Genomic DNA, 12,829 nt, shown 5'->3' with positions numbered 1-12,829 from the left:
ACATCCCTGTATCTCTGCCTCTCTCTCTCCCGTTCTCTGCTGCAGAGTAATGCATGGTGAAAATGTGATGCTGCAGGACCATGTGGGCTACCATGCACAAAGCGACTGGAAGGTGGAGCTTGGATGCTTACAAGTTCCACTGTACGCTCTCATTGGCTCTCAATGACATCATTGATAAGGGGCTGCAAAGAGAGAGAAAGGAGTGACTCTCCTCTCTCCCTCACACTCCTGTATAGTAGAATGCAAATGCAGGTTAAGAAGGCCAGTTGAATAGCTTGTGACTCTTTTCTGACTCTAAGAGATTCGTCTGAATTAGTTGCTGCTAAAGCATTAGGCGAAATACAAAACTGCCTTCTCCATCGTAGGATGGTCTCGCTCTCGCCTGACCCCTGAATGAACTGAGCATTTGAAGAAAGATTTCTCTTTCTACAGAACATTTCGCAACTGATGAATGCTGTGGATCACAGTGCGTGCAAATTATGCGACTGTCACGCAATCGTAAGTGAAACTAACTATCAGTGTTAAAACTGATCAGACCGTGGACACTCAAATTTGGCCCAAAAGCGTTCTTGGGCTTTATAAAAGATAACTGAAGTCAAATCAGATGAAACATGCACTCCGACTATGACACAATGATGCTGCTGTGCTATGCCGAGACCATGCACAGATAAAACTAAACTAAAATATAAACATGTCATGAGGTAGGGACTCTACTACTACTGAACTGTACAAACTGCACATCATCAGATGAACTTTTAGCTCATTATTTTACAATACAGACTAGTGGTCATGTGCAACAAACTTGGACTAAACGTCCAGCTTCATTAAGGTGCTTTGGGCATTTCATGGTTATTCACTGTGTTATTAAAAAAATGTCCCCGTGCATAACAAGTGTGGAATACAAAAATACATTGCGAGAATTGCAAGTTTACAGTATTGGTAGTCATCATTGTTTAACCATGCCAAAATTATCTTAGTTTCTCAGGGGCAATGACTAATGACTGGCATGATAAGACAAGCTGGTTGCCTCAAAATAATCTTTTATCAACTGTATATTGATTTTAGCTTTAAGCCTAAATAATATATGGCATTACAAATAAACTCAGATTACAGTACAGGGGCAACACAACGCCTTACAAAATACAGCTGATGACAAATGTAGCTGGAAAATAGTGTGTGTGTGTTTGTGTGTCCCTGCGTGTGCTAGGGATTTCACACATGTACCAGCCCTGCAAACAAGTGGTTGAACAAGTGCCACATACCATCTCCCACTAAAGAGTAATATTACCTACCCATTCTGGGGGCTGAGAAGGATCAGGAAAGCAATATCCTGCTATCCCAAGGACTTTGGCCCAGGACGCGTCTTGTATTGTGGCATTCTACATGCACATCTTTTATAATCCTCAAAGTATCTCCATGAGGTTTAGATTTCCAAGTGTGCCTAAAACACAATCCGACTGGCGCTGCTGCTGCTGAAGTCTAAATCCTCATGAGATAAGTCTTCATGTTCATCCAGAAGAAAAGTGAACAGTCTCTTAATCCTTCATTTCATCTTAAAAATGGCTTGATAGGTGAATCTGTACATCTTCCGTGTGTTTTTTTTTCTACACATCTTTTTTATTTTCTTAATCCATCAGAAGCAAGCACTGTACTGGTTAAATTGCTTAAATTCCCACCTAAGGACAGTGCCCAGACAAATAAAAAGAAAAAAGAAAAAAGGTTAAAGGCATTGCAGTCAGTCAAAGCTACAGCACATTTTTCTCATTCAAATGGAATCCCAGTCTAAATCATATTAAACTCGTACTTTAGGAGTGAATAAGCAGCGTAAAAGTGTGTGAATGAACTGTATGAGTCAAATTTGTTTTTAGAAACTTTTAAATATATATATATTTCTTTATATAGAATAACAAACTGATTTGGTTTCAAACCACATGTAAATCCTGTAGGTGTGAATTCTCCCCTTTGCTGAATAATGCAAAGTTTAAGGGTAGAGCTACTCCACTGTGGAATGCTTCAAATCCACACAAGTTGTTTGGCCACACCTTCACAACATAAAGAAAGTTTGTTTGTTTTTAAATCGTGTCCACTTTATTTTTTTAAATAACGAGGAAAAATAATAAAAAATGAAGGTGGAACTTAACAATAAAACTCAATAAACAATAAAAAGTATTTACATTGACATTTCCCGGGTATTTGCTTCTTTAAAAGAAAACAAGGCAAATAAAAGCTATTCAAACACTTTGAAATACTAGAATTAAACAACATAATTAAAAAATATATATCACATAAATTTAACTTTGCAAGTTTGAAAAAGAAAAGAAAAAGTTGTTTCCTGGTGGATCTGCGCTCCTTTCTGCTAGCTTTCTTTGTATGGACTGAGAACAAAGGAGCCTTTACAGTAGCCTAACAAAGAAGCTGCAGCGACTTATACCTGTTGATCTATTTCCAAATAAACTCTAACAAGTTTCTTAAAGATTTTCAAGACGAGCTCGCTTTAGATTCACGTCATTGCATCTTTTTTGTTGCCTATAAACATCATTTCTCATTAGTGCGAAAAAAAAGTTTAATTCTGTGTTACCGTTTCTTGTTTCTTGGAGACTTTACACCTGATTGCACTGCGCGGAATTCCCATAGTGCAGAAAGACAACTTCGCAAGAACGTAAACACAACAGTCATAAAACTACTGCACTAAGAAGGAAAAAAGAAGTATTTACAAACTATCCATCAGCCAACTGTGATTTTTCTCGCGTGCGTAAAAAGGTCCTTTCCTCCGCAAACTTCTGACAGGCTTTGTCTTGTGTCGCAACATCCTCGAGAGACAAAAAAATACAGCAACCCCACAAACTCTGCCTCAACTCCATGAAAGCTCCCTGACAATTGCTTCTAAGTAGCACAAGTTGAGTGTTAATGAGCGTTATGGAGATGCGTGTGTGAGCATCCCCCTCAAGTTCTCTCCTCAAAGCGACCCGCATCAGACAAAGGAACAGGGGACCGCTCCTCTCGCTCCCTCTCTCTCTCTCCTTCCTTGCTGCCTCGATTTCTCTAGCTCTCTCTCCCTCTCCCTCCTGCTTTGTGCTCAAGTTTGAGCGCTGACGCACCAACTACAGCCGCAACTTTTAACTGGGAATAAATTCCAAAAAATCGCTCGAGGATTGAAAGCAAAGACAGTGTGCCGCTTGGAGACAACTCACCTGGGCAGTCGGCTTCCTGTGCGCGCGCTGCTGTCGGTTGTAGGAAAAAAAAAAAGTTTGAGAGGGCACATCTAGCTTTGTGTTGTGGAGTCCCCCTTTGTCTACACGTGTGATAGATGGATGGGGCTCTTTTTTGGCCGCGCCTAGTTCATTTCGCTCTCCAAAGAGTCCCGCCCTCTCAAAGTCAAACAACTATGCACAAAACAATGTACACTGTGGATCCGTGCGAGTGATAAAGATCACGGTGTTGGGTTCTATCATTATACTTATTATTACTATTTTACTTTATTTAAACACACTAACTCCCCAAAAGTTTTTTTTTACAAAGCAGCTAATTATGTCTGTCTGTGTCGTGGGATATCTATTTATTCTTTTTACCCAAATTTTTTTCTTCTTGCGTTTGTTTATTCATTAAAGCCTCTTTGTGGCACTGGCTTGCAAGGTGCTCTTCACTGAGCATTCTCTCTCTCTCTCTCTCTCTCTCTCTCTCTCTCTCTCTCTCTCTCTCTCTCTCTCTCTCTCTTTCGTTCAAGTCGCAACCAAAAGAAACCCTCATAAAACTGTCACACTAGAAAATCTTTGCTTCCGAAATACTTTTTTCCTCCATTCTTCTTGTCTTTTGGCTGGCTGACAAAAACTTTCCTGTATCCTCCGCGTGGAGACAACCATTGTGTCTGGATAGCAGTAGCAGGGGAACAAAGAAAGAGACCAAAAAAAGGGGGGAAATGATTTTTATTTTTATTTTTATTTTTTTAATAAAGAATGAAGTGGTGTGTGTATATCAGTAGCTCTAGACTTGTAATGACGGGGATCCGCTGTGCTACTGCTACGTCAAATCTTATGCAAAAGCTTTATTTTGAGTTTGGAGAACAGTAACAGTGATACACCAAAACATGCGTAAATAGAATATTTAGACATCTTTGCACCCTGTAAATACATAAATATTTATTCATTTATTTAATTAATTAATTTGATTAAGTTCATTTACATGAGCAAACTTTCTAGTTTTTATAACTTAACTTGAAATTTTACTTAACCACTACCTTAACATCAGTTACTCTTTGTTGTATAACTCCTTCCAATAGGAAATGTAAATCTGTATGGATGTCGTGAGAAATAAAAAAATAAATTAAAGGAGTTTCAGAGTTTCAGGCTTTTTTTTCATTAGGAAGGCTGCTTTTGGTACTGCAGTCGGTGAGGGTGGTGCTGGTAATATTACATGTGGGTGTGCTGGAAGGAGGGGGAAGAGGGAGATGAGCAGGGGCAGGGAAGAAGTCATAATCACGTCTCCCTTCTCCCAGTTATGTGCAGCTCTTTGTCCCGGCTGTAACGTTTGTAACGGCTGTAAAGGAGCACGCAGGACAACAGGAAACATTCAAATGCAAATACATGCAGTGACAGTGATTAACCACACTGCTGTTCACAGGCAGAAGAAAAAGCCTCTGTGGCTCTGCCTATTGGACCTGACCTGGGTCCTGAAAAAGCAGCGTACTAGTCAATACTGCTTTTGTGTGCGGCATTCTTTGTGTACACCGGTTTCCACAAGTGTGTGAGTGAATGCATTTTGGGAACATCTAGACACAGCCAGTTAGGTAAAAACTTAAAAACTAAAGATAGCCGACAACACCACTACTGTGTCCTTCATTTATATATATATAAAAGGAAGGAGCTACTCCTCACGGAAATCTGTGTATTAACAGCGACTATAACAAATGGTATTTGCACATCAATAATTGGGGGGGGGGGGGGGGGGGGGTGTAAATCACAGAAAGCAGATAAATAGTCATATAGTCACATCACCACAGCAACACCATCTACCCCCTTGGGTTTAGCTCAGGATGGATATATTATATACAGACAGACAGACAGAGATACAGTCATACCTCTCTCTGCCCCTCCGGCAGAGCTCTTATCCCCCCCTGCTGTGGTTTTACTGGGCCACTGACTCCAGCAATCAGCCTGTTCTGCTCCACTCTGCTCTGCCCTGACTGCTGCCTGCACATCTCCCACTGAGGAGTCAGCTGAGCCAGGCATGAGACTGCACACTGAACAGGCTACATACAGCTTAGAGGAGCTTAACACACACACAGACACACAGAAGTGCTGGAAATCTTAAGAAATTTGCAAGATTATACCAAACAGTACAGATATTATTGCTTCACAATCATGAGGACATTAAGATATGAAGTATGCAGTGGGTGCTAAAACTGGCAGCTGAAATAACTGTTTATTTGCAGTGTAAGGTTAGTTTTAAAACACGACTAATTAAGCTGCTATAAAATGCATATATCTGCATTTCATTAAGGAGATAGTTAGCAGTCGTATCATGATATCCACTATGGATTTATGCACTTGTACACGCTCACTTTGTTTCCACAATCAATGCAGATTTGTTTTTTATACATCTACTCCTCGTTTATTTAAAAGTAGACGTCAGACAGTGAAAAAGGGCATCAAGATGCATCTAATTACGACAATAAAAATAACTGATAACTCCTAAACATGCTGGTGTTTTTACCATACATAACAGTTTCACAAAACCAGTTACACTAATAACCATGGAACACTTACAGTAATTTAATAAAATAAACTGTTATGCAATAAAACCAGTCGCTGTGGGCTTCGAGCTGCATCGTCTGTTGTGTTAAAGTATCTGACAGAAGAGAAATAGCAACAATTAATAATAATAATAACAATGATAATAATAAATTAAACCATTAATATTTGAGTTAAGTATACAGTCTCTTGCCTTGTTATCAAAAAATACCCATGTCATGTGGTATGATGCACATGCCCGCACACACACATGCACACACACAGACACATCCGCATACTGTAGACAGACATGCTTGTCAGCTACGCTGGAGGGCCCTTGGCTGACTGCTGCTAAAACAGCCCTTCCCCCACAATAAGGGTCTGTCTGGGAGAGGGGGAAGGGAAATCATGACTGAATCAAGTCTGAATGCCAGCGTAACGGCACAACAGGCTGGAATAGAATAGAATAGACATATCTTGGATGAAGATAATTATGTATTCAGTAATGAGCCGCCTTCATTCAGTCACTTAAGGTGGTCTCAGTATGTGTGTGTCTTTGATTAATGACGTAAATAAGCAGTGTGCTATTATATAGAAGAAATAAGGTGCTTAGGCAAACCTGCCCTAACTGCTTGAGGCATATTTTGGTCAGTTGCAATGGTGTGGGATCGCTTTTCATGATCAGTTCTTGGCTTGGGTGTGTTCTCTTTCATGTATTATCCAGGGGAGGTTTGAAGGGGAAATAAAGGAGGGGTGCAGCAGGCAATTCATATTTTCCTTTTCAGGTTGTATTCTTGCATCATCTTTCTAACAGTTTTCCGGTTACCAGGTTGTTTTATTAAATATTCAGGGATAAAGAGCGTTCTGTCCATTCAATGCTATCTCTTCTGTTTTTTATTACTAAAGAAATTCACGTGAACTCCAGAAGTAACATTGTAGCAACACCAAAAGATACTCTGAGGTCGTTGTTAATCGTCATGATTTAGCGCTGCTGGGAATACGACTTGTGTATTCTGTTCGATACGCGTGACGCTAAACTATTTTCTGCTTTGACCCAGTAGCAGCGTGGTTTTAAGTTATGCATAATGCATTAGAATTTTAAACATAAATCATATTTTACATGTGTGCTTGAACAGATGGGTGCAGCCTTCATGCGGTTTCTTGGTGATGTGTAAATATAATAAAAACAGTAAATACAGAAAAAGGTCATGTCATTTATACAAAAAATTAAAATAAACAAATCTACACGTTTGAATATCTGATGTAGACTTGAATCCTAACATAAAGCTTCCATACCACTTAACTCCAGCATCAAACTTATGTCACAAAGGGGTTAAGAGCATCGCCTTTTAAGCTTTATTTACAGAATAAAGTGGATAGTGACTCTAGGGATGCTGACACCTGCTACAAAACTCTTTCCAAACCAAACCATCCCATTTTGTGGTGACTAGAATTTAAAGTGTGTGTGCTTTTTTTGAGCTGCGACAGTTTTCAGAAAGTTTCCTATATGAATGAGGCATTTACACCGCATTAAGAGGAAACTTAAATAAAAGTCCCTGCGATGTGCAGACATGGATAATATAAACTGACTTAATGTGCAATTGCCACAGTGGCTGAGAAAGTTTACAACACAATATTTGAATAATTCTTCGCTAAACCACTTTTCTTTCACACTGCAGACCTCACAACCATTTTTGCTTGCCTCTTAAAATTATGTAAATAGTAGTTTTTTTGGTGGGGGAGCGTGTTGCCACACCGCTGGAGTGCATTTCCCCAAAAGCAGTTAATGCTCATTACTCAAGACAGTTTTTATAAGTTATTTTGAGCACTTAAGTTATTTTCAGCCCGCATCGCAAACGTTTGCTTTCAGTTGTCCATTTCTCCCCAAGTAAACCATGGCTTGATTAACTTGGGGAGAGAAGAATAGAAGAGCCAATTAAAAGCAGCTGAAGTGGTGAGTAAAAAATCTTCATCCTCTTATAGAAAACACTTAACAACATATAATGTAATAATTAAACACAGTTTGGACAACTACTGTTAGGAGATGAACTTGGAACATAATAACACAAATGTATCATGTCTTGGGTATTTGTGGCATTGAAAGAGAGATTAAAAAACAAACAAAAAAACAACACTCATGAATAAAGAAAAAAGCTGTTGAGTTTCAGTTCCAGCTGATATTTATTTCCTTCCTTGAAAAAGTTCTGTACACAAGTTTGTATCAACAATCTGACAGGCAGTGAATGGACACAATTTAGCTGGCATGAGTCCCCGCCCCTTTTCTCTGAGACTCAAAAAGAGGGTGGGTACTTTTGTTTATGGCATGATTAGAGACAATAAATGATAATTCTACACATCATATTGCACAGGATGGATGAAAAATAAAGTTAATATATTTAAAAATGCTTTCATATTTATATATAAAAAAACAGTCTGAACTGACCACCTCGAATGTAGGTAATGATGTGTAAAAGATGGCAGCTCTAGACAGTGCCTGTCCTCGATAGCAACAACGTACATAAACACACAATCTTTTTGCTTTATGATACAGTCAAATATACAAAGACCGAGTTCACGTTTCATCGCTTTTCCTCATTTTTTTCCATTTTTTTCTGAAAAACACAACAGCTAATAACCTGAATCTGAAATACAAATGCTATTCACCATGCCATAAAGATACTAAAACAATTATTAGCTAATAGTTAGCCCACAAGTAGAAAAGATTATATATTCAAATACAATGAGAAACGCAGTACAAGTAGGTGTTTGCAGAACTCAAGTCTGAAATTTGAATACGCTTGATGTTATCATCCTTGTTGTTTACTTGCTGCAACGCTAGTGCTATTTCAATCCAGTGGTTGATTGGCAAATGTGACATCAGTTAATGAAAACATCAAGAAATAAGTCAAATTTAAAGCTACAATCTCCTTGTTGTTGTCACAGGCAAGATATTTGACAGGAAATGCAAAAGCAAAGTGGCTGCTCAAGATAGTGATGCTCTTAAACCCACATGGCCCACAGGAATAGCCTGCAGAAACAATGCGTTCCTGTGTCTTTAAGGAGCCTGCAGTCTGGCACTGTAAACGTTGAAGGTAGGCTGATACAAAGGCTGATGCTGCTTTCAAGTGCTGTCGGGCAAATCGCAATTAAATCCTTAGAAGTTAAGCATGTCATGCCTGCAGGCTACGGTCAATACAGGATATTGAAATATTTAGGGACTGGATATCAGAGAAGTCTTAAGAGCATATGCTGGTAAAAGACACGCAAAGTTTGCCTGTTTACTGAAGTAAAACATGAATTACACACCTGAGCCACGGGGGCTCCTTCATTTCGTCAGTAGGTAAATGTAGTTTGGTGCCTTTGATTTCTAAAATCAAAAACAATTGGCACCGCGGTTAAAAGGTCTGTTTTGTTGCCTGTTTTTGCGAAAGAAAAAAAAAGAAAAAAGAAAGAAAAAATGTGGGGGAAACGTTTGGACAGGCAACAAAACCTTAGAGCACACGAGCTTACTGTAAGCACTTGAAGGCAGCATGAAAAGCAGCCTGCCGGTGGTATTAAAAATTAGAAAATCCAATACAGCTGTATTAGTAGGCTACACACACCGATTGTTGACTCCCCCAGTTTCTATATAGATTTGTACAAAAATACACTGAGAAAATAATCAAACTGTTTCCTCTCTTTTTAAGTGTCCAAAAGTGTGTACATTTAAATATAAAAAAAGAAATCAAAAGTTGTGTTTTTTTTTAACTCTAGCCCTTCGCCTGAGAAGGAAATGTGACAGACACAGACATACTGACAAACAATCGTGTAAGAAAATAATAATAATACAGGACTAGATCATGTATACAAGAAATTAAAAAATGATCAAGTCAAAAATGCTTGGCCCAGTATATAAATACAACATCCCATATAAAATGGCATCTGAATACATGTACAAAACAAAGCTCAAAGGATGGAGGAGAAAAGGGGAAAAGAAGAGAGCGAAACCGGTGAGGATTTCTCTATAGTTAAAATCTCGAAAACATTAAAAGAATTTTGGTCCTGAATCATAGAGAACATGTGTATAAAGTTCAGCACAGATTTGAAGTTGCGTTTGAATCCTGAAGTCTGAAAAATTACAACAGCTGGTGATTATTTCAATGTCCGTTTTTTCCTTTCTTTCTTTTAAAGAGAAGAACCGAAGCGAGCGCCACCTATCCATTTAAATAACCCTAATACTAGTTTTTAAACTGCTCGACAGTCTCACAGAAAATCTCAGCACAAGATAGGAACAAAGTAGGCTATCATGCTTAACGTGTTTTTTTCCTTTTGCTTTTTGAGAAAATAGTCGACTTAGAAAAAAAATTTAAAAAAAACTCCAACCCACCTTGGTTTCACTTTTTTTTTCTTTTTTTTTTTTAAATCCCTCTTTAGTGACACACCACAACAACAAAAAATGTCGCACGGCAGTCCCATTTCTGTACCTTTTTAGTGGTGAAGTTCACCTGGCGATTGGTAAAAAGTTGCAAAATGTCTCTTTTTTTTCCTTTCTTTCTTTTGCTAAATCGTCAACAACATTGATTAAGTGAACGACGTGCAAATCAATCACAGTAAAGTTGTTCAGTTCAAAACAGTCCACGACTGAGCGTTTTCAGTCTCCAGTACTACTTCCTCTTCTTCTTCTTCACCCCCTTCACTGTCGTGTTGGTATTAAGTCCCACAGTCGACGCATCCAAAGAAAAGTAGCCTAGAAAAGGCATTTATTTGCTTTAAAGTGTAGCTCTCCAAGGATATGCAGCCTCTTGCCTATTTTGGGGGACGAGAAAGGACTGGGGGGTAGTTTCAGCGGAGCTTTAATAGTCTGATGCAGTTAAACCTATAACACAAACTATTGCGCCCACTTATGTCCCCGTTTCTGTTTGTGGTCTCATTCTTCTTCTCGTTATTATTATTAATTTGCTTTCAGGGTGTTACCTGTCGTCTCTTGCCTTTCTCAGTACGTGAACACCAGGTTGGAGATGGTGGACTCTAGCCAATCCCCGGAGATCATCTCGCTGACTTCGGGTGTGCAGTAGTCGGGGAATTCGAAGTGGGACCCTCCGGAGCCGGACTCAAAGTTCAAATCCCAGTCCCTGTCCAGCACCGAGGAGCCAAAGCTCCCCAGCGACATGCTATCAAAGCTGGGGCTCGGGTTGATGTCGAGCAAGTCGTCCTCGAACTCTTCGTCCTCCGAGGAGGACGAGGAGGAGTGCGACGAGGCGGAGGAGTGAGAGCCGGAGGGGGTAGGCGAGGAAGCCCGCCGACTGCTGTACGTGTGCCCACCGTGGCGCTCCGAAGAGCCGCCCAAGCTGCCGCTGCTGCCGGGGGAGTCCGCACCCTCCTCTCTGCCGCTGGCCGCGTCCTCGTACAGGCTGAGCGGGTCGCTGGAGTCCGCCGAGCTGCTGAGCGTCGGGCTGGCCGGGACCACGACGGAAGACGCCGGGCTCACGCTCAAGCTAGTCCCGCTGCTCCCCAACACGTACACTCGTCGGGGCTTCTTGCCATCAGGTATCTGCTTGGCTACTGAGGAGGAGACGGACTTGGACTTGTAGAGAGAGTTGTGGTGGTGCTCTGCTGGGTGCTCAGAGGCAAACATTGATGCTTTGGTGCTATTGCTGCTGCTCCCGAAAAGTGATTTGTGGGGTTTGCTGCTGCTGCTGGGTGATTTGGATCCGGTCTTCCTCGAAGAGGAGGACGTCTTAGTGCTGGTGTTGTTGGAGCTACAGTTGAGCTTTTCCCCCTTCTCTCCTGCGGGCTTGGATGCGCTCGATTTTACCTTCTTTCTTGGCCGGTACTTGTAGTCGGGATAGTCCGCCATGTGCTTCAGCCTGAGCCGCTCCGCCTCTCTGATGAAGGGGATCTTGTCGCTGTCTCTGAGCAGTTTCCACCGCTTCCCCAGCCTCTTTGAGATCTCGGCGTTGTGCATGTCCGGGGACTGCTCCATGATTTTTCTCCTCTCTATCTGGGACCACACCATGAACGCGTTCATGGGTCTCTTGATGTGACCGCTGGGAGTTTTACACCACGCCGGGTTGTCTCCCAACTTGTCGCCGGCGGTCGAAGAAGCGGTGGAGCCCGGGGAGAGAGGCGAAGCGGCCGTTTCAAGGTCCATGCACGCCCCGGAGTCGGAGCTCGAGTCCCCGGCGAAGAAGGACAGCGCCTCGGTGGTGCTCTCTGTGTGGCTCATTTTCTGCACCATGCTGCCCAGCTGTGCAGACAGAGGGGGAGAGCGGTGTGCTTGCTCTTTCTCTCCCTCTCTCCTTGCTCCTCTGATTCACTATTAAAGCAAACTCAGCTCTTTTCTCTCCTCCTCTTCACAGTTTGAGCCGAGTAAAAGCCAGTGCAAGAAATAATTCACTCCTGAGATGCGCAGTAAACTCGGCAACACTTCAGTCCAGAGTAGCCTCAGTCGGCTAGATGCGTAAAAAGAAAAAAAAAGTTTAATTTCCAGCTTCTGTTGGCGTTTAAAACAGCACGGATGGTAGCCCAGTCTCCACTGTGTACCCTGTAATCAGTCTCTCAGTCTCCCCTTCTGTTATAAAAAACCAGTTTAGCCGTGGGGGCCACTGAGCACAGTCTATGCAGCTGCAGAGCGCAGACCGGGTGCCACACTGTGCGCTCGGGCACTTACAAAGGGCTCCCAAGTACAGTGTGTAGGGTAAGTGCTTTTCTCTGCATCAGAAACAAAAGCCATGCATGCTGTGTAAGGGAGAAAAAATCAGCTAGAGCGAGTTACACTGTCCGCCTCCCATCAACTACAGTCGCGATTCAAGCAGCCCTCACGGCCCGGCCCCCTTACTTGCATTTATTCCTTCCCGTAATACAACGGCGATAAAAATCCACCAATGAAATCCTGTCGCTAGCCTGCCTGCGCGCCAGACTCACGCCCACCTCGGCGCCGATTGGCCAAAAATGGAATCTAATAATAATCAGCGCGTGCAATGAGGAGCCTCGTGTCTGACCTCATTCCAGAATACAACAAGAAACTTCATTTTTTTTAAAGAGACATTGGCTTATGTTATGAACACCCCCCTCACCACCAGCCCATGTGTATATCATTAACATGTAGCCTTGCTATAGGAAAG

General features: G+C 41.6%; 1 protein-coding gene and 1 long non-coding RNA gene across 7 annotated transcripts in view; both read right to left on the bottom strand.

The window, feature by feature from the left end:
* The window catches only part of LOC101476487 (uncharacterized), a 138,732-nt gene extending 135,427 nt beyond the window's left edge, over positions 1-3,305 (bottom strand). For 4 of the 6 annotated variants that reach the window (XR_013100771.1, XR_013100768.1, XR_001167859.4 and 1 more), the window contains exons 1-2: positions 3,192-3,305; positions 1,293-1,676 (exon numbers count right to left, since the gene is read on the bottom strand). This is a non-coding gene — a long non-coding RNA (uncharacterized LOC101476487). Of the gene's footprint in view, positions 1-1,292; positions 1,677-2,578; positions 3,130-3,191 lie in introns of those variants that run through there. The other 2 variants (XR_013100770.1, XR_013100769.1) reach the window with 2 other exon arrangements.
* A 4,583-nt stretch (positions 3,306-7,888) lies between these two features.
* Positions 7,889-12,539, bottom strand: sox4b (SRY-box transcription factor 4b). The gene has a single exon (XM_004565132.3). It carries the CDS (start codon positions 11,941-11,943, stop codon positions 10,699-10,701), a length of 1,245 nt encoding a protein of 414 aa, XP_004565189.1. The 5' UTR covers positions 11,944-12,539; the 3' UTR covers positions 7,889-10,698.
* Between the last annotated feature and the right edge of the window lie 290 nt (positions 12,540-12,829).

This window comes from Maylandia zebra, linkage group LG11 (genome assembly GCF_041146795.1).
Source record: "Maylandia zebra isolate NMK-2024a linkage group LG11, Mzebra_GT3a, whole genome shotgun sequence".
In the NCBI taxonomy this organism is placed as follows: Eukaryota; Metazoa; Chordata; class Actinopteri; order Cichliformes; family Cichlidae; genus Maylandia; species Maylandia zebra.
The sequence above is the reverse complement of the archived record's forward strand: the minus strand, read 5'-3'. Positions and strand labels throughout refer to the sequence as shown.

Coding starts and splice junctions, on each gene's coding strand:
- sox4b (XM_004565132.3), bottom strand. CDS start 11,943: ATGGTGCAGAAAATGAGCCACACAGAGAGCACCACCGAGGCGCTGTCC.